Raw genomic sequence first — 21,243 nt, 5'->3', positions numbered from 1 at the left:
GAACCAGCAAGTTATAGTCATTGGTATATTGAACTAGGAATGGGTGATCTGGGTTCAAATCCCTGCTCTGTCATGATGCTCACTAGATAACAGCAGGGTCTTGTCCCAGCCTATCCTATCTCATAAGGTTGTTGTAAGTACAAGAAGAGGAGCTTTTCATGAAAATCCTCACTTATTGGAGGAAGGATGGGATAGAATAACTAACATTTGCTCCCATCATATTATTGTCCTCTTGAATCAAATTACCAAGTGTAAGTATAGTACTGTCAGGCCTAGCCCAAGGAACTCCAAGAGACAATGCAAATTCAGTTCAGCTTGTTTATTAGCTACAACCTCTAGCAAGAAGCTTCCCAGACTGAAACTCCAGCTCCCAAGCCATCCAGTCACAACAGTGTGAAATCCTCAGGGAGGTGCCAGTCTCATCCTCTTGTATCTCCCACGCTCCTCTGGCGAGCTAAGAAAATGTTTATATCTCTGAGCCTGGCCTTCATAATTCCATTCCATCACAAGTACAGATTAAAGTCTTCTTCAAGTCAAGCTTGATCCTGGAGACTCCATAGACATGCCCATGCTATTTGTTTGTTTATTCAATTTATATGGCTGTCCATCCCAAATCCATTACTCTGGACAGCTTACAAAATATGAAAAACAAAAAATAAAAATTTCTCTGGCCACAACATAGAATCAGTTTGCCACTGCCATTTTCTATGATTTTTTTTTCAATTTCCCATCTAGTCTACAGTTCTGGGATTTCCCATTGATCTTATATTTAAATTCAATCCTGCTAAACTATATTAGAAACATCAAGGTTGGCTGAAAACTGCCCCCTGGTGTGGATGAATGTGAAAAAAACTAGGGGATTCAATAGTGGAGGATTTTAAGTCTTAGGCAATACAGATTGGAATGGGAATGGGGGAATAAAAATACTTTCTCAAAAAGGCTCAGGCAAAATTGATTGCTCACCAGGACAAGGAATCATAGCAGATCAAGGCTTTGAATCTTGAGAGATAGCAGCAGAAGGATTTTGACATCTGGCTACTATCACAAATAAACAAGAGGTTGGGATGGTTCAAAAAGTCCTTTGCTAAACAAGGGAAGATTTGTGGAGGGCCTCCAAAGAGAGAAAATTTAAATTGTTCTGTGTTGTGGAAGAATTCTGCCCTGTCTTCTACAGAACAGCCTTTCAGATACTTGAAGAATTCTCATGTCTCTCTGTAGTCTTTTCCAGGCAACATATACTCAACGCCTCCAAGTATTCCTCATAAAGTTTTCCTTCTAGAGCCTTTATAATCTTGGTTGCCCTTCTCCTTATAGAGATACATGTATTAGTTCAGTAATATATCAATACTGAGTTTACAAGCAAATCTGCAAGCTTGCTTCTCGGCTGGGAGAACTTTGTATAGTGAAGGACATGCTATGTGGACACACTATGTGTGTCAAATTTCCAAATTTGTAAAAGGGTTCTATTTTCCTGTACTCCCATTACAGCTTGTACATTGTGTGGTTTGACATTTCTTCCCTTCCCCTGAAATTCAACAGAAAGAACAGCCTTGTGCAATCGAAACCTTGCTCTTGTTCTGTAGGGCTAATACAGATGCTACAATTTTGTGCAAGTTTGGAAACGAGAAACAGACATTATTGTTTCTAAAATGAATTTCAATTTTTCTCCAATTCTTCCACTGACTACTCTCCAAAATATATATAAAACATGGTATTTCTCTGTTCCAAACTCCTCTGCAACAATCAAGATTTGTTGAAGGAAAGTGGGAGAAACAGGACATTTTCTGCACATCTGAAACCATTAGTACCTGCATAGAATCCAAGGTATTCTGACAGGAAACAAGAGAGAGGAAAACAGCAGAAAAAAGGTTGTTAACTGCACATCAACATTTTCCTTAAGTACAAATCCTGTGATTGATTGCAGGAGTGGAGAAATCATTTGGAAACCCAGGCATGGAAGTATAATGGGCTGTGAGCATAACCTTGGGAGACATAAGGAAGAGCCACAGCCAGGGCAACAGTCAAATAAGAGCTATGTCAGTCCCCTCTTCCTCCTGTCTCCCAAGGTTATTCTCCCATCCCATTACAGGATGAGACACTGGTTTCTGACCAGTATTCTGAACTGCATTGGGAAATCTCTTAGTATTTTCCACTGTGACAAATTTACCAGACTTTATCAGGTCTTCTTTTCTAAGGACAAGCACACGCTCCATATATAGCTGGCAGTGTTTCAGTTTGATGTGAAAATTTCTGGTTTGTTTTAAATAAACGGAATTATACATTATCTTAAATGTTTTTTTTCCCCTTGGTTTTTCCCTTCCTTGCTTTTGTCTTCTCCTCTCCTTACCTCTAAAAGCTGCACTGCTCCTTCATGTTCCTTCCTAGCTTCAGCCTGAGCCTAAATCCAAGAGAAAAGAAAGGTTAGGGGGACTGGGTATCCCACTTCTGCCAGATTTATTTATTTTTATTTATTATATTTATATAGATGTTCATCCATTCACAGTCATAGGGCGTCCTGTGTCCTATACTGAGTGTTAGCAGAAGAGACATCAAGATCCCCTGGTAGATCCTGAAATGATCTGCAATCAATCAGGAACAACTGCAAAAATAAGAAGAGGACCTGAAGCCTAAATTAGGCTGCTGATGCTCCTGTGAAAAGTACTGTAAATCTGGGCTGCTTTCAAGGGAGTCCTTTACAGTGCAATGAGCACAGATATTTTCAGTTGTTTCATGGAACATCCCAAAGACCTAATAATTCTTGAGTATATTTTAGTAAATATCCTTTGGCAAATCTGATTAATAAATACACGAATAAATAACTGCTTGAGCAAATCACATTAAACCAGATGTTTGAATGAAACATTTTAGATCTTTTGGTGATTGCTATCTGTTGTTTTAAGTCTCTGCTAGTTTTTAGTGGATTTTAGCGATGCTTTTGATTTTGATCTGCATATTTTATATATTTGTTATTATTTGTTCTTTTCAATTACTGTATAATTCTTATTGAAGTTTTAATAATGTATATTTATTGTTGGGAATATGTTACTATTTTTAAACCACTTGGAGTCTATAACAACCACTTGAGGCAATAAATAAATCAAATATATAAATAAACAATAATATAAGAAAAATATAAGAAAAATAAATAAACAAGCAAACATTTTATGCTCTATCTCCATTTTCTCCTGAATAAAAATAATCTTGTTTGAGCAAAAAATATCCATCCCTGAAGGTACAAATGTTCCATAGTGAATCTATAGTGTTTGGGGACAGAGGCATCCTCAGGGGGGTTAAAAATCTACAAGATGATGTATCATCAACATCAAACACACATATAAAAGGGGTGACGCCTGGATTTTGATGCTACACCCAACTTGTAAATGCTTGGGTAGGGTAGGATGACATCAACAGTATCATTTATCATATTTCCCCAGTTTTCTCTACTAAAATCCTGGATTGTTTGAAACATGACTATAGTGGCTTACATATTTGTGAAACCATTAAATTATTTCCCTTTGAATGTGAAAAGTAAACAGAGAATTAAGGAATATGTTTCTTTGCCGATATAGAAGTGGGTGATTTACTTGCAGACTTGACTGAATTTACAAATTCTGCTTAGCCATTATGTGTTAGCATATAGTGTGTTGAATAAGCCATTATGGATTAGGTTCATGCATCATGTTAAGCCATAAATCATGGTTTATGATGGGTGAACAACATTGTAAATCATAATCAAGCTATATTATAATGAGTGAATTTGGTCTATTTCTTTTTTTTTTAATTGCCTTGCCTGATCAACAATATTTTAGTATTCTGTATATCTGGAATTTAGTCCAGGGAGACACTGCTATGAGGTGAGAGTAAGTGAGGGTACTTGCCACTGTTGCACCCCAACCATGGAACAGCCTCCCAGTTGATACTGAGTTGGCCTCCACATTATGGGCCTTCTGGATTCTATTAAAGACAGATGTTTCAGAAGGCTTACAGTGATTGAGATGATGCCAGTGGATGGTGGATGGTTTTGTATTCACTGGTGCATTTATTAGGATTTTACTTTTTTTTTAAAATTGTGGATATTTTATTATAGTATTGTATGTTGTTTGCAAACTGTCAACCATCCTGTTAATTGAGGTGGGGACAAATTGAATGAATGGATAAATAAAATACGCAAGTAACAATAGGGTAGAATCCAATTATTTGTCAGTGCGAGCGTAAGCAATTTCACTTTGCACAATGGTAGGGTGGTGTTTCCCCATCCTTCTGCCGTTCACATCTGTTCACGTCAATGCAGCACCGGGCATTGCTATGGGCTGAATGAACCATCACAGTACAAACCCCACAATTAGAATTTTTCCTTAACCTCCTAAGCAAGGCAGTTCTTGCCAATGAGGTCTGTTTACATATTCACATGTGAGCCTTCGGTTGATGGAAGAATCAGGCTTGTGTGAATAAACCTGGAAGAAAGAAGCCTCCCGTTGACAGAAATCACCTGCTGGAGCTGTCTGACTTCATCTTGTTTCTTTTGCAAGGCCTGCAAGGCCTTCTCGTGCTGATGCTCCAGTTGTTGCCTTCGTTCTGCAACATCTCTCATGTGCTAGAAAATAAGAAGACCAGAAAGAGTCCAGTTGGGTGGCTAATATATTCTAATAAATAAATTTTAAAAATAAAAAAGCTGAGTGATCCTCTCCCAAGCTCTTTTCTTCATTCTGAACTATGCAAATTAGGATATTCATAGAACCTTGTTGATATTAACTTCTGATCAATAATATCAACAGTGTCAATAGTGATGTTTGCGTCTATGCTTCTATGGATAGACTGTGTCTCAAAGATGTTTTGGAAGAAATGGCAGAAGAGGAACAAGTTTTATCTGACAAGTTTTTATCTGACAAGGCAGAGACAGAGTTGACCCCAAAAGTGGATCTACAAATGAAAGGCTACATGAATGACATGGAAAAAGATGTTTCGTTGGACATACAAAAGAAATCGGTTGATGCTTTAAAAATCAGAAGGGAATTACAAATAATCAACCAAGAGAGTGACCTGGATAATTCTTTTATACTGGATTTACAAAAGAGGTTTGTTAAAGCTTGGATAAATCTTGGGAGAAGGGGTAAAAAAGAAATGAAAAGAAATCAAGTTCTATGACATTACTTGAATGGATTAAAGATTAAGATTGTTAGAAGTAAAAGAAAGGAATGTAAAGTTGGTTTATTTGATCAAGGTTAAAATAGATATGTTGTTATTTCTGGTAACCCTTAATGGACTTTTGCTGACACTTGTCCCCCACCTTCCATTGCTTCTCCGGCGCTTGCTTCCAGTTGGCAAACTTTTTGTAACTTTCCCTAACGTGCTCCAGCGCCTCTTTTATATCCGGCCAGATTTCTGTCATTTGCTTAACCCATTATATTGTGCGTGCAATATAACCAAGTACATATGCAGGTTTTTGAATAGTGCAGAAACTGCCAGGTCAGTTTAATTAGATCAGAAAGTAGATCACAAAGAATCAGTTGGCCTACCAAGAGGATCAGATCCAGAATTGGATCAGATTCAAGAACCACAACTTTCTTAATTCCTCTTTTGCTGGTCAGATGATCTACAGTATCTGGAAGTAACCTTTTTCAGGCTGAGGGCTGCATTTGAACTTTGAGTGACAAACAAGGGTCCCTATTTCAAAAAGTGGCCAGGTCAAAATCTTTATTTAATTAGATTAAATGCATATTTAAATGTAAATGATAGTATAATTTTCTTCTTCTGTCACACTGGGAGTGACCCCAAAGTTTTTGGAGCTGCAGATAGTCCTTAGACCTGTTGCCAAGAAACAACATGATTGCATATGTGTAGTTCCCAGGAGCTAAGATTGAATTAAGAGCATCTTTGCCTTAATTGGAGAATTATTTCTGGCTTGTAGCTCACTATCTTAATTACTGAATTTCACTAGCATTCAATAGAAAATACAGCTGACCACCACCTGAGGGCTTTGCTCAGCCTGCACATAAAATGACAGTCTGTCAAGCATTCGTAAGATTTTCCTTAATTCTTTGATAAATTCTGTCAGGTTGATGTTAGTTCCTGATTCCAAGCTCTTGATTCATCATAGGAGTCTGAATACCACAAATAAGAAATTGATATTTGCACTTCTCCACATCCCCAAAATCAGCTTTTAATCTGAAAATCAGGAGTCTACTTCAGCCTTGTTCCAAATTTGCCATTTCTGCTTGCCAATTTTCTAAGACTAAGGATTACATCTGTAGAAGACAGCTGCTCCGGGACAGCCTTTTCCCACAAACCTTAAGTGCCTCCCCGAGACTCTCCAGCCTGTCCTGGAGTTCCTGGGTTTTCTGAAGAGCAGAATCCCGTTCCTCAGTCACTACAGTCACCTGCAGCCTTAAGTCAGCATTTTCAGATTCAACCTGCAATGGGAGAGATAGTTGCCCAGCCCTCTGGAAGGACTCCATGCAAAAAAAGGGGGGGGAGGAGCTCTCTCTGACACAACACAACACAACACAACACAACAGAGCATTACATCCTTCTGGGAAGACTGCTTTAGATTCGATTAATCTGTTCCATGCAAAATGAATTTGATGCAATTGTAGGCATAACCAAACACGTACAGTATATGATGGTTGGGTCTTTTTGCAGAAATATATGTAAATATTTTACTTCCCTGGCAGCCAAATTGAAAAGATGATGCAGGTGAACAAAAGGAATGGAAATCTATGCAAAGTCCAGCTAGGTATTTGTACTGAATGTAGAAAGAATGAATAGAAGAAATCAGATTTCTAATGGAAATATGCAGACTTCATAAATATCTCTCAATAATAACAACCAACAACTTTATTGCAACCTTATGGTTTGGGCAACTCCCCCCGAGGTAAGATTGGCCCCAGTCTTGTTGGCCTTCTGGAAGGCCCTCAAAACTTGGTTTTGCCATCCAGCCTGGGATCCCATGGAAGCATGGAGCCCGTTAAATGGCTGGTATAAATTTAGACTGCCTTCTTCCCTTTTTGTTATTATAGTTTTTTAACTGGTTTTAATTGGTTTTAATGGTTGAATTATGTTGATTGTTTAGCTTTCACTTTAATTGTGTACGGCACCCAGAGGCACATGCAAGTGAGATGAGCGGCTATATAAATTAAATAAACAAACAATAAATAAATAAATAACCAAATCAGCTTACTACGATCCCCTCGTATCTCCCCTCAGCAATCTTTCAGCAAGGTCTGAAAATGCAGCTCTATAAAAGCTTGTCTCAGAGGGTTGCTTATCAAGGACTGCAAATATGGGACATTCCACTGTGCAGTTTTACCACCCGGAAATCAGTTAGAACCATACAATTCACTATACTATACACTGAACAGCAGTCATGTTACAAGTTCACCAAGGTTATCCAATCCCTCTGTTTATCCTTACAACCAGGGTGATTCAGATATTCTTCTGCCATTGAGTAAGCAATATATAATCAATAATCAATCAACTCAATGATCCTTAATCCTAACCTGGAAAACTAGACTAGTGACATCAAACCAACATTGCAAGTGGGTATTCTTGGGCTGAGTGAAGAGAAGCTAACCTAAAATTTAGTGAATTTGTCACTGAGATGAGATTTGTATCAAGAAATTATCCTGGCTTGGGCTTATTAACTCTATGAAAATTGGACATCACTAGTCCTTTTGCAGAAATGCTTTTATTCCCACTTCCTAGGGGAAGCAAATAAACACCCATTTTATGGAAAAAGCAGCCCATCAGCTTTAAGGCTACCTGCCCCAATATCTTCTTTTGCCCTGCTTTTTATGTTACAGCCAGTTAAAGATGTATGTGTTATTATTTTACGCAAACACACACACAATTTTTTTTACAATGAAATAATATTTATTGCCCAAGTAATAGAATATAGTGGTCCACAGGAAGACCTCCTTAAGGATACTAAATCCATGATCTACAGTCACCAACTTACACTCCTTTAGATGGAGGGAAACAAGAGAAGGTCTCATGATTACCTTCTCTGTCCACTCGACTTGCCCCTGTAATGCAGCGTTTTCCTCAGACAGTCGGGCATTATCACTCCGCACTTCTTGCAGTTCGATCTCCTATGTGGGAAAAAGCAGCATATATTTTCTGGGAATAAAGGAATTCCTCCCCGCTATGACAGATGAATTCAGGGGTTCAGAAAGGACTTTTTAGAAAAGTGCAACTTGGCGTAAATATGCAGTTCCAAGGCAAAGAAAGTGCAGTTTCAGAATAACATTTGTGCAGACCATATATGAAAATAAGCATTTTGCCAACAATATGGAAAAGATAGTTGAAGTTATCAATAGCTCTTCCTCCTGCTAAAAACACTTCACGTTGCTGCACAGCAAAGGCTGTTCGTTAATCTTGGAAAGATGAAGGATGTGGACTCCATAAATATCCCTCAGTAATAACAACAACAGCCAACAACACATTTATTGCAACCTTATAGTTTGGGCAGCTCCCAAACCAGGGATGAGAACTCAGGGATTCCTTTCCTGATAAGTCCTGCTGACAATAATGCACAATGGCTAAACTTTGTGGACAACTTTTCTCTGCAGTTCATTTCCCAACATTAGTCACTTCTAATCCGTGTGTGCTTTTTCTCCTACTAAATCAAAAGTAGGCACATGGCGTCCCAACCAGGTCACAGCCACTGCCAATGCTTTTCCACAGTCCTTTGTCTTGAAAAAACTTTATACACAATCACGCACACAAACATACTGTATACATAGATGAAGATGGAAAAAAGCCTGCAGCAGTGAGCATGGTTCTGCTCTGTGGCTAGTCCTGCATCCTGTCTCATTTCTCTGAAGAAGGGATGACTTTTCAACCTTCCGCCAGCCATTCATCCAGATTTCGAATGAATGCTTATAAATTGTGATTAAGGGACTCCTCGCCTACATCCTAACCAATATTCTGGGTTTACACAACAAGCTAAGCCATGGGCATCATGGGGCCACGTCTGCAAGATGGAAGGTGCAATGGCATGATTGAAGCCCTACTCCTTCTGCAATATATGTACAAAGGTAGTGCAGCATGGATCATCATGTGCACAAAAGTGGTGTAGTCACAATCATCATCTTGCAGGCTTTACTACATACACACCCATGGATGTCACTTAGGTAACCCTTACCACAATATGGCATAGCCTGCCATATGAATCAGTTTAATGTCATGATATGTACCGTGAAGTCATTTATTTCCAATATGACATTTTTTAACAGGGACCTTTTGGAGGTGAAGCTAGAGGTGAAGCATCTGAAAGTATCTATGCATCACAAAATATAAAGACTTTTAAAATTAAGTTTAGCAATTATAAAACGGTGAAATGAGTACTTTAAGCAGAAGCAAAGCTTAAAATATCAACTGCGCTCCATAAAATCTCTCTGAAATTCCAGAAATACAAAAAGGGGAAAAGACTTAGCTCCACCCACACTCCACCAGAGTACTCTGGTGACCATGTAAGGGTGCTGGTAAGCACTATGTGATCCCCAGGCTGCACTTCCTGCACTCTTGCATTTAGGCATTTTCATCTCATTCCTAACTCAGCATTTCTGAGAAACCTCACATCCGTGTCAATTCTAACCGCACTGAAAATAGTTCATTCTGATCTAAACATTTCACCGTAATGTGGGTTTAGGATCTTAAAAATCTTCAGAGACTGTAAGTTAGTAACTGAATGTTTTCTCTTTGAAGGATCCAATGGCACGTTTAACATCTGTGTAGACAAAGAAAATCATTCTTTCTGAACAGAAAAACCAAACATTACCAATGCTTGATTTCTTAATGGCGCATCCATGGTATGTAACTATGTTTTTTAAAAAGTCAAGAAGATGGCTGTGACTGTGCGATCAAAGCCCCAACTGCCATTATTTTTACAAAAAATATCACAGCACGTGTAAAAAAGGAGCAGGACTTCAATGGGGAAATATTGCTAGCCTTTGTATCAACTATTGTCACTCTTTGTAATCCCTTGCTATTGCTGTATTACTGCATCACTGATTTGCTGTTATTAGTTAATTATTGCTACCGAACCTTCCTTTCCTAGGGAGTTTCTAGGCATCCCTCTTCTGCCTGTTGAAGTGTGCAGGGAACAAGCAACTCAATGCCAACAGCGGGGGGTGGGAGTGGGGAGCCACTTACGAGCTCTGCAAATCTCTTGTGCTTCTTCTTTACTTCATGCTCCAGATGTTCACATTGCTTCCTCTTCTTTGTGAGCTCAGACTCCTACCAGAAGGGAAAAGGAGAAAATCAAACTGAAAGGCAGATCACCAAACAGCCCTTACCTATTTCAAGTGAAACAGCATATATTCCAGAGATGCTGAAACCCCAACTAGCCTAGATTTAGCAACCTGGCACCCTCTGGCCCCTTTTCCAGAACTATGCTGCAAAAGTATATTTTACCACTACACAGATGTGTCAGAGGTGCTTATAGTGGCATGTAAGGATCTCAATCCTTTGGGGCATGTGTGCAATGTCACGATGCATCTAGAAAGGGGACAGGGCTTGCATGACAATACTGTGATGTCATTCTGACCCCTTTGCCTCCCTCACAGACTCCATGGGTTGCTCACTGATACATGATCTAGCCTACGATCTTGAAAGCTTAAAAAGTGCTTAGCAGACACCTTGGTTATACAAGATCTGTCAGCTCATGTTGGTAGAAATGAATGCATGGAAATTGGAAGCTCCAGTGCTGAGATTTCTGTGGCTCCCAGTTGGATTATTTTCTTTAAGTTATCAATTACTAGTAGACTACTTCAGAGCAGACTTCCCTGACCTTTAAAATGTGTTGTAAGAAAGTCCATAATACCAGGACAGCATTATTAGAGAATGCCACCTCTCCATCTTTCATGGAGACCACTGAAGAAAATACCTCTCCAAAATGTTTGTCAGCCTCACTGGCAACACAAAGCATGGTCACTTTTTTCCTAGTGGCACACTAGGGCTATCCAAGGACTAACTCAGTCGCCCTCCTTAGCTTTTTTAAGATTGGCTGTGCTAGATGTTGTCTTATTCTGTGATAAGAGTTAAAGGTTCTTTTAAAAAAAACTCACCAAATGCTCTACTTGCTGTTTGACCTCAAGCGCAGAAAACGATGTTTCTTCTCTATCTTGCACTCTTGCCAAAGGAAACACTCCTGTCTCTGACTGCAAAAGAGACAAATTTCAGCCAAACTGAACAGCAAATGGTCCTGTTCATTTTGTGGTCTAAAGTTACCCTTGGCTGATAGGGGTTGGCAAGTTGACTAAATTGCCTTAAAGCCAACTTTCCTCTCCTGCAAATCTGTTTGATGCTGCTGAACTGCTCTGGGTATAGAATGTCACCTCTGAGGTTAGGCAGGAATGTGGACTTCTCTATGGCTGAATTCACACAATAAGCTAGACCAGGCTAAAATGAGGTTTGGTGGTTTTGTTGTTCAGTGTGCAGTGAGAACCAGACTATTACCTGTGCATGTTATGCAGGCCAGGCTATCTCATTAAAGCATCATATGATTTGTTTAGACATGGCATATAATCAGAACACAGCACTGCTTATGGTATGCTGGGCTGGGTGAGCCCAGCTTGTAAATGACATATAATAAAGAACTCCTAATATTTTTATGTACAAGAGACTGAGTTAGTAATCAGGAGGCCCAGGCTCAAATTTCCACATCTGCTTAAATAATCTTCCTTTCTTGACTTCATTGGCCCTATGGGGGATAAAAATACAGGGTTCTTGAAAAAATTACAGCTAGGAAATGCTCCTCAAACACCTTGAGCAACTTGTAATCCTGTACCAACGTTAGATTTCACCCTTTGCAATCAGGATACAGGCCAGAACATGGGATGGAAATGCATTGGTTGTCCTGGTAAGTGACCTTTGTTGGAATCTAGATGGAGGGAGGGTGTCCCACTTGGTCCCACTAGACTCCATGGAGGCATGTGATACTACTGACTGTTGTATTCTTCTGTACTGCTTGGCAGTTTTGCAGTGGTTCTACTCTGTTCTAAGTGGTTGTTCCAGTCAGCGTGCAGGGGAGAAAAACAATTGTAGCTGTGGCTGTTCCAATGTGAGTTTCCACAAGATGCACTCTTCTCCTCTTGGAGGCTGTAAGGACCTGAATGGATCTAAGCTCAAACCCTGCAAGGTGGAGCTACTGATTGTCATTGATTTGGTTTAATTCCAGTTCCAGCTTTAACTCCCAAAAGTGTTGCACTCCCCCAGTGTTGCAGATCTGCAATTTGAAGGTCCTCTGACCTCCAGCTCCTGCTAGACTACCAGGTATGCCAATTGCAGACCTTTTTCAACTAGGAGAACCTGGCAACAGTGATTCATCCCTTCTTATCTTGCAGATAGGCTACTCTAGTGCAGTCTACATGTGGGTTGGAAGTTTAATCTAATCCAAAATGTGTTAGCCTGTCTGCTAACCAGAGATGGCAGATATAGTAATATGACATTTATACTACAGTCACTACATTGGTTATGCTTGCTTCCAAGTCCAATTCAAAATGTTTGTAATACCTTCACTGCCCTACATGGCTTAACGCCCAGGCACCTATAAGACCATCTTTCCTTTCTAGACCCACTCTACCCCATGCACTCTGGGAGAGGGTATACTGAGGCTTCCCACCCCATATGAAGTGAGGGGATCAGAGTCCATCAGCACATCTCCTTGGTGGCTGCCTCCACACCCTGGAACACCTTGTCTTCTAAGGTACAGAATGCCTACAACTTCTTGGCTTTTAAGAAGCCACTGAAGACCTCATTTTTCTAAAGGACATTTGGGTATTTAAGTTATAAGGCTGCCTAGTTTAGTTAGTTCTGAGACTATTTTACTTTAATTACTTTTGTAAACTGCCTTTAGTCTCAGGAGGTAGGTAGTATATAAAAATGTATATCAAAAATAAATAAATATGTTATCATCCAAGGCCTTTAATGGCATATACAGTCATACAGAAATAGATACATAAATGGAATAATACTATATGCCATATGTGGATATGTGGATTTCTAAACATTTTCATTTTATTACACACATACACACACACACATACACACACAATACTTATTTGTTATTTTTCAGAATTAGGATATACTGTAATCCCAATTCTGAAAAATCAAAAAAGTGATGTAAATATGAATTGACAATCTAAGCTCTGTCTCTATACATTATTAGTTTTTATCTGGTTTTAATGTAGGGTAAAGTATTACTGTATTTATTGCCAGGTGTCTCATGGGCTTGACTTCAATCAACAGCCAAGCCACTAATGCTAGGAAACTCTAATAGTAAACCCAGAACATCACATCTCAGTTTCAATTTGTGAGTCATGTAAATTAATGAATGAGAGGATTCAGAGATTTTAAAACTCTCTTCCCTAACCTGGCACCTTTAAATGAGTTGATTCATCTCCTATCATCCCCAGCCAGGACGATCAATGCTAGTGCTAACTGGGGATTATATATAGTCTAACATAGCTGGGTATGGGGGCTGTTCTGTATTAAGTATACATTCAGGTTTGAGATTATAATCCTTACTAATCTGGCAGTACCTGAAAAATTGGGGGAGGAAAATCTGGCCAAGAGTATATGTTTTCTGTTGATTAGAATCCTACTCTGGCATCAATGAAGCTGCTCATCCTGAGCTGAAACAGCTCTATTTTCCTAAAACTGAGACATTTGAACAAGGAGCAAATTATAGAAGCTCCTGAATGGATGGAAAGCTTGTGTTCTCCTCAGGAGGTGGCTCTTTCCACTATAACACTGAATGAACAAATGAAAACTGCCTTGCATGAAACCAGATCTTGGCCAGTAGTTCTACTATAGCTTGAAATGGTTCTTCAGAATCCAGCACCTTTCACAGTCCAGCGATGTAGGATTGTTTCAGCTGGAGGTTCCAGGAACTGCACTGGGAAAGGTAATCTGCCTGCAAGGGGAAATAGATCTGCCACTTCTCTGTTCTAGAAAGGAAATTACTTAAAAAAAAAAAAAAACATTTCTAGGCTATGTCAGGGAAACCTCTCAGCTGTAGAGTTTTAGTCTGCCACCTTTAAATTATTTGGAGATAGCTTCTCTGAAGTATGCCCTCTCCAACTTCTAGCTCCCTAAGATGAGGGTAGTTGTTTACACTCTTAAGGGACAAGCATTGTGTACATATTCAGGGATACTGAACACACTACAGGGCACTAAAACATACCCTCTTGGCTAAACTTATGGAACCATGATATGGAGCCTCTTGCTGTTATCTCCTCAAAGCAGGCCACCCAATTTTTCACCAATGCAATGCCATGAAAGCGGGTTCAACCTCCCAACCCTCTTTTTAACCGAATTTGCCTGCTCCTGGACCCTTTGCCAAAGATGATGCGGCCTATACAAAATTGGTCTAGCCAGCACCTTCCTACCTGCCTGCTGCGCCTCCTGCTTCAGCACCACGGACAGCTCTGCACTGGCACAGCTCCAGCCCAGCGGATTGGCCACTAGGGCTGAACCACTTTGCTGTCCAGAAGAGGGAGGAATACCCGTAGCTCAGCACTGGGCAGGGAAAGGCTCCAAGCCGTGGGCAGAGGAAGGACCCTTGAGTAAAAAGTGAGAACTCCCAGATCTGACCTCCCAGACTTCTAGAATCCGGACTAGGATCTGGAAGAGCTGCAAATAGGAAACACAGTCCGGCTCCAAATCTCCCGTTCTCCCTACAGTGAGAATTTTTAAGGAAGGTTCAAGTGTGATAAAAGTAGGTCTGTACTTCTGTTTGTTTGCATGTAATGAACAGAGAATAGGGAGAAGGAAGAAGACAGTGACTCACCCTGCTATACCTAAGGGTTTATGGCTGGGGTGAGATTAAGTTGGGAATTCCTGGTCTGTGCAGCTGTCAACCACAGTATCATACCTATTGGCACTATAATTTAATGGGTCCATAGGACAGGGGAAAGAGGCAACAATATGGTCTAGTGAGGAGAGAAATGGAGCCGAACATGAGAGGCTCAAATCACTGAGCTTGTTATTGGAATAAAAAAGCTTCCTATCTCCCAACAATCCTGGCCACATGCTAAAAAGAAAAGACTCAGTTGAGCTCAACTTTGGTGACATATTCACATTCATGTAGTTTTCTTGGCAACAATACACAAGTGATTTGCCATGCTTCTGGGATGTTTTCTTCATTTCCCAGTACACCCCAGAGCCTTAGCCTTTGATCTTCCATCCAAGCACTGCCAGGTCCGATCAAGATATAAACTTATTTTGCCACTTTCCTTTCCTTGAAGCTCTTCTTTAATCCAAAATGACTTTTGGGGTTGCACCATACCCTTTCCAGAAAAACTCAGGTATCCTTCATAGTGCTATTAAAGGTCTATTAAAAACATGTATGGGTGATGCTACAAAGTCAAAATTAGAAGAAATGTTTTGCAGTTACTGTTCATCTCAGCCTTTTTAGCTCATTTCCCCCTGTTCTCAACCCCACTATCTCAACAGAGTGCTTATGTCGATATGCAATAGTATTGCTTGCTACAGGAAACAAATGCAGGCTAACGCAGCTGTGAAGAGCTCAACTGTCTTGTGCAAATAGCCAGCTGTACCCAGGTCCGAAACTGCTCTGCTGCCTCTTCTTTCTCCTCCTTCAGCAGTATTCTGAGAACCCCCTTTTAAGCTGTTCCATCCAGACAAAGAGTAGAGGAACAAGAGAGACATGGGGCTATTCACAGCAGCATCTTCTGGGGGGGAGGGAGAGATCCAAATCAGCAATGATGGATGGGGCATGCATGTAACACTGACACATGTACAAAAGAGGTGAGGCTTGTCCAACTGCCATCTTGATGCTGGTAGCTCTCCATCCTTGTTGGGAACTGCAAGGAAGTTTTGGCTCTCAAACCATCACCTACCTGGTGGGCATTCCATCATGTTACCTGATCTCTTTTCATTCCAAGTACGCATGATAACAATTCTCATTTCAAGAACTGTGCCTCTGCTTGGCTTATGTCTCTTTTTTCCCTTACTCTTTTTTTTGGTCTGTGTTCACTCAGCATATTTAACCCAATCAGATAAAAGCCTAGCAGCTACATTTGTACAAGAAACTAAGCTTTGTGTTGGTATTAGGGTTTTTTTTTTTAAATGGCCCATAACTGGGTTGTGTGAACCCAGCTCACTAGATTTGCTAATGAGGAACTGTATTGTGAACATCCAGAAAAATGGGATAATTCTGTGGCTGGTCAGGCAAGTTCTGTGGGTGCAGAATGTATACGTCATGTTTTTTAGAGTCTTCTTGCTAATATATGTAAGCCACACTGGAAGTCTTTTAGCTAAACAGCGGGATCAAATCTTTTAAATAAACGAACAAATAAATAAAATGTTTTATGGCAATGCTTTTAAGCTTCACTTGGCTCTTTTTCTTTGCTTTCACAATGGGTGAAACAAGGACTAGATACAAACCAGGAAATACAGAACATTGCATAAGGGAATGACATGTTTAATTGTCATCCCTCCTGCAATTCTTTTCCCAAATATGCCCCACTTCCAGCTGAATATCTTTGCCATCTTAGAATTGCAGTGGACCAATGGAATAGTAAAACAGCAAACCCTGTATCCATGTTAGGTAGCAAAGATGGAATCAGGAATCTGGTTTTGGCCCGATATTCTAAGAATGGTGGATTTTGTTCCAGATTGTCCAGCATGTGGATAATTCCATTAGAAGGTAGACAAGACACATAATAATAAACTGGAAGGAGTTTAAAGAATTTACCTGGTTGGTCTCCTCCACTGCTATGCACAGTTCCTCCCATGGCTGTGATACCATTGTAGGAGAAAAACCATTTGAGCAGATGGCCCTGGATGATGTGGTGAGCCCCAAGTCCATTGCAAAAGCCACAGAAGTGTCTCCTGATCCCTGAGCACAGGGCTCCAGGGCTGCCTTGAAATTCTTCAAAGCAATCTGTCTCTGTAGCCGTAGCACCTCCTTCTGAGATTCTCGGAGTAAATGGTGGAAATCTAGAAGAGGCAGACAAGGAGGACCTTCCTAGAAAAACAGAAATTGTCACTTACCAGATTAAATAAATCTTAGGTGGCTTATTAACTAGAGAAAACTCTTATATTTGCATATGAGAAAAATATTACGGAGCAAATGACCAACTACAGTTCTGTTTCCTCTTAGATGGTAAATGTCTATGCCATTGTACCTACAAGCAACATCTTAGAAGAGAGATTCTTTGTCCTCTCACATAGAGGAGAGAGTGCCTCTTCTCAGATAACACTTGTTGGCTGCACTTGAACAAAAGCTTTTAAAAAGAAAATATATACATTGGTGAACCTCTGTTATTGACCAAAAATGCTTTTTCAGTGATAAATATAATCCAGGTTTCCCCAACCTGTTACCGTCCAGAACTTCAACTCGTTTTAACTGTGCTGGCTGGGGATTATGAGAGTTGAAGCCCAATACCTCTGAAGGGCAGCAGGCTGGGGAAGTCTGAGTTATTTAACTGATAAAACACAGTGTTTCTAATAATATTAATAGTGAAAGAAAAGGTATACTTCAGATTTCAAGCACTTCACAATTCATAACATCCTAGCAGTCTGGAAAGAAAAAATTAGGAGACATGAGAGACCTGCAGCATAAGGTTACGCTGGTTCATTCAAACCAACCAGTGATCTGGGCCCCACTCTGCCTCTTTGATCTTCTTACCTCTTAGATTCCTATGTCCTCTCCTTCACCTCCAAGCTTGAAGTCCCACCTGCTTTAATCCTTGGTAAGATTTTTCCCACCTTTTACATTTCAACTGTGTGCTTCTTCCAGTCATCCTTCCAATTCCTTGCTTCCCAATCTTTTGTCTGGCTTATGGACCTTTGCTATACCCATTATCCATTCTGGTACTTAATTGCTCTTCCTACCTAGCTCCCCTTTCACAACTACACTGCCTACTGGCAGTGAATATTTTCCTTTATCCCATAATTCTGTGTGAGCTTTTGCCCAAACTAAATGTTCACTTTCCACAGAGAATGATGTACCAGTATTTAGCATCTGAAAAAAAAAGCCTTCCTGAACACTTAGACTATTGATGGAAATTCTGTGATATCAGAGATACTCAGCCAGTGCCCTAACAGAAGAAGGCTTTCTGGTTACAGTAACAAAAACCATGAGGCTTTTCCGAGCATGATGATAAAGAGACAAGAAAAGACCCATTTGCTTCTTTTCTGTACTATACACACTTGGAAGTGTAGAAGCAGAGACAGAAAAAGTTGATAATCCTGGTCCAGATGGGCCTGGATCCAAATCCTAGTGCTCACTCACAATGGGTGGAGGTTTACCACATCTGGACAACATCAGCCTGAGTGTACTCAGTGGTAAACATTCACCTTTCCACCCATGATTTTAGCTTGAAGTTCTTGGCATTCCCTCTGTAGAGCATTGATCTGTTTGTCTTTCATCAGGAGTGCATTGGCTTGTTCTTGGAGATCTGTCGCCCGTTGGCGCGCCAGCACCCTTTTGCACAGTCCAGCACAGGAGCTCTTCACATTTATCGGTGCATTCACCTATATCAAGAAAAGGCCAACAGTTCTCTAATATGCCAATCTTTGGGACAAATAAATAAACAGCTAAGAAGATAAGAAGCTGTCTTAAGAGTCAAAGCATTGATCTGTCTGGCTCAGCTCTATCTAACCTGACTAGAAACATAAGACAAGGGCAGGCAATGTAAGGCCCACCAGATGCTGATGGACTGCAACTCCCATCATGCTTTACTGTTGATCATGCTGACTAAGGTTGATGGGAGTTGCAGTTTATCCTTCTCTAAGGTTTCTAGCTGGAACTTTCCCAACCACCCCTGGCCACACCAGGGATTAAACTGGAAACATGTTTTCCTACTAAGCTACAGACTCTTCTATACAAAAATGACAACACATGTGGGGAACAATCAATAATAAACCACAAAGCATATTTGGGTATGTACTTGTGTAAAGAAAGGGTGAGAGACTGAGAACTCTAAATCAATCAGTAATTTTCATGGTTGAGTAAGGGATCAGAATTTCAGTCTCTGTAGGCTAAAACAACAGACTTAACTCAGCGCTAAAGATGTTACCCAGCTGGGTAATGAAACATTTGCAAGAAAAGAACCAAGCTCAGAGATCCCCGAGGACTCCACAGTTCAACCCTGAACTACACATATTCGCCTCTATTAGTTTACTTTTTGAATATCAAAGAATCAGGATTATTGTAATGGTACATGGGAATGACCTTGGGAGACAGGGCAATGAGATGCAGCCAAGGGAACGGTCAGATAAAAGGCAGCTTAGCCCACAGCAGAAATGTGGGTCGGGCAAGAGGCTCAGAAGAGACTCTCCCTAGTTTCTTGGGCTGTAAAGGAGACAGGCAGGGGGTGGGGGAGAGATGTACTTTCAGATTTGCAAGATTCTGTTAACGTAACCTTACAATAAAGTAGAATTAGCTCATCTGGTTGTGTTTCCTGTCTGGTCTATCTCATAAGACTGACAATTATCTAGTCCCAGAGGAACTGAAACTCATGAACTGGTTCTCCTGAGTGGCAATTCTATAGTGAATCAAACAGAAATACAGCAAGCAGTCAATTGTGAAAGAGCAGGGAATCTGCTGGTCTAATTGAATGATACAACCCTTTTCCAAACAGAGAAGGGGAAAATTACTTGCACTGAGCAGAACTTGGTTGGAAAGAGGTGAACACGGGGCAGGAACTCACAGAGAAATGTAATAGACTCTACTGTGAAAAAAATCATTCTCTAAGTCATGCAACAGGTGCAAAGGTTGTGCAGAAAGCTGCCTGCAGCAGAGAGGATTCAAAGTGGGAAAGACCAGAATAGTCAATCATCAGGAGATGCAGCAGGCTACCTCCTATATTATGGATGGTGGCATAAGGCTCACTGAATTCTTCAGTTTATGATTTTGCTGATTTCTCTTGGCAGTTTGTAGTATACAAGTGCTGTCTCAACACTCAATATGGGAAAGACAGTTGTAACTACTATTCAAACTACTGTTTAGTTTTGAAGTTGTCACAAGGTGTGTTTTTTTTAAGTGACATTTTGGCTACAACAAACTGAAAGGGTTATCCCAGTGTAAACTGTGACTTTTGCCACCTTTGTGGAGTGCCAGGTCCAACAGTGGCAGAAAGTGAAGAAGAACTAAAGAGCCTCTTGATGAGGATGAAAGAGGAGAGTGCAAAAGCTGGCTTGAAACTCAACAATAAAAAAACTAAGATCATGGCATCTGGACCCATCAATTCCTGGCAAATAGAAGGGGTAGAAATGGAAGCAGTAACAGACTTCATTTATTTGGGCTCCAAGATCACCGCAGACGGAGACTGCAGCCATGAAATTAAAAGACGCTTGCTCCTTGGGAGGAAAGCTATGGCAAACCTAGACAGCATATTAAAAAGCAGAGACATAACCTTGCCAACAAAGATCCACATAATCAAAGCTATGGTTTTTCCAGTAGTAATGTATGGTTGTGAGAGCTGGACCATAAAGAAGGCTGAGTGCCGAAGAATTGATGCTTTTGAACTGTGGTGCTGGAGAAGACTCTTAAGAGTCCTCTGGACTGCTAGGAGGTCAAACCAGTCAATCTTAAAGGAAATCAACCCTGACTGCTCATTGGAAGGAAGCTCAAGCTCAGATACTTTGGTCACCTAATGCGAAGAGAGGACTCTTTGGAAAAGACCCTGATGCTGGGAAAGATTGAAGGCAAAAGGAGAAGGGGACAGCAGAGGATGAGATGGTTAAACAGCATCACTGAAGCAATGAGCATGAAACTGAGCAAACTCAGGGAGGCAGTGAAGGACAGGAAGGCCTGGCGCGATATGGTTCATGAGGTCACGAAGAGTTGGACACGACTTAACGACTGAACAACAAGCCCAACAATATGGCCAGCTTGACTGGACTTGTGTGCCACCCAGGATTGGGTCACTTACAACTCTGAGGTTGGCCTCTTGCAGCTTCCTGGCTCTCTCCTCCAGACGTTTTGCAATGACAGCCAGCTCTGCATTCTTCCTCTTCAAATGCCTCACCTTCTCCTGAGTCTCTGGGAAGCAGGTCTTACGCTGGGAAGCAGAAAAGAAGGGAGAAAGGTCTGAACCGCCCTTTGAGCCCAGTTTTAGTTTTGGAGGGGTATCCATTCTCAAGAAATAAGTTCATTCAGCAATGAGGGCAGGGAAACCGCCACTTTCTGGAGGCAGAGTAGAGACATGGGGCAATTCTACAGGATAATCTAGGTTGCTCATCTCCCCTGCCTCTCCCAGCTGTTTCTTA

The 21,243-nt window shown here is 40.7% G+C and overlaps 1 protein-coding gene across 1 annotated transcript in view; it reads right to left on the bottom strand.

Moving 5' to 3' along the window:
• TSPOAP1 (TSPO associated protein 1) overlaps positions 1-21,243 on the bottom strand; it is a 71,940-nt gene that overhangs the window by 34,202 nt on the left and 16,495 nt on the right. The window contains exons 3-11 of the mRNA XM_088152321.1: positions 20,907-21,035; positions 18,328-18,504; positions 16,721-16,993; positions 11,067-11,159; positions 10,153-10,236; positions 7,998-8,087; positions 6,288-6,410; positions 4,490-4,594; positions 2,348-2,398 (exon numbers count right to left, since the gene is read on the bottom strand). Coding sequence (XP_088008447.1) covers positions 2,348-2,398; positions 4,490-4,594; positions 6,288-6,410; positions 7,998-8,087; positions 10,153-10,236; positions 11,067-11,159; positions 16,721-16,993; positions 18,328-18,504; positions 20,907-21,035 — 1,125 coding nt within the window. The remainder of the gene's footprint in view (positions 1-2,347; positions 2,399-4,489; positions 4,595-6,287; positions 6,411-7,997; positions 8,088-10,152; positions 10,237-11,066; positions 11,160-16,720; positions 16,994-18,327; positions 18,505-20,906; positions 21,036-21,243) is intronic.

Source organism: Python bivittatus, unplaced genomic scaffold (assembly GCF_059951505.1).
Source record: "Python bivittatus isolate LINGU-HERP-01145 unplaced genomic scaffold, Pbiv_v1 ctg000690_np1212, whole genome shotgun sequence".
Taxonomy (NCBI): domain Eukaryota; kingdom Metazoa; phylum Chordata; class Lepidosauria; order Squamata; family Pythonidae; genus Python; species Python bivittatus.
This window is presented reverse-complemented; position numbering and strand designations above follow the sequence as displayed.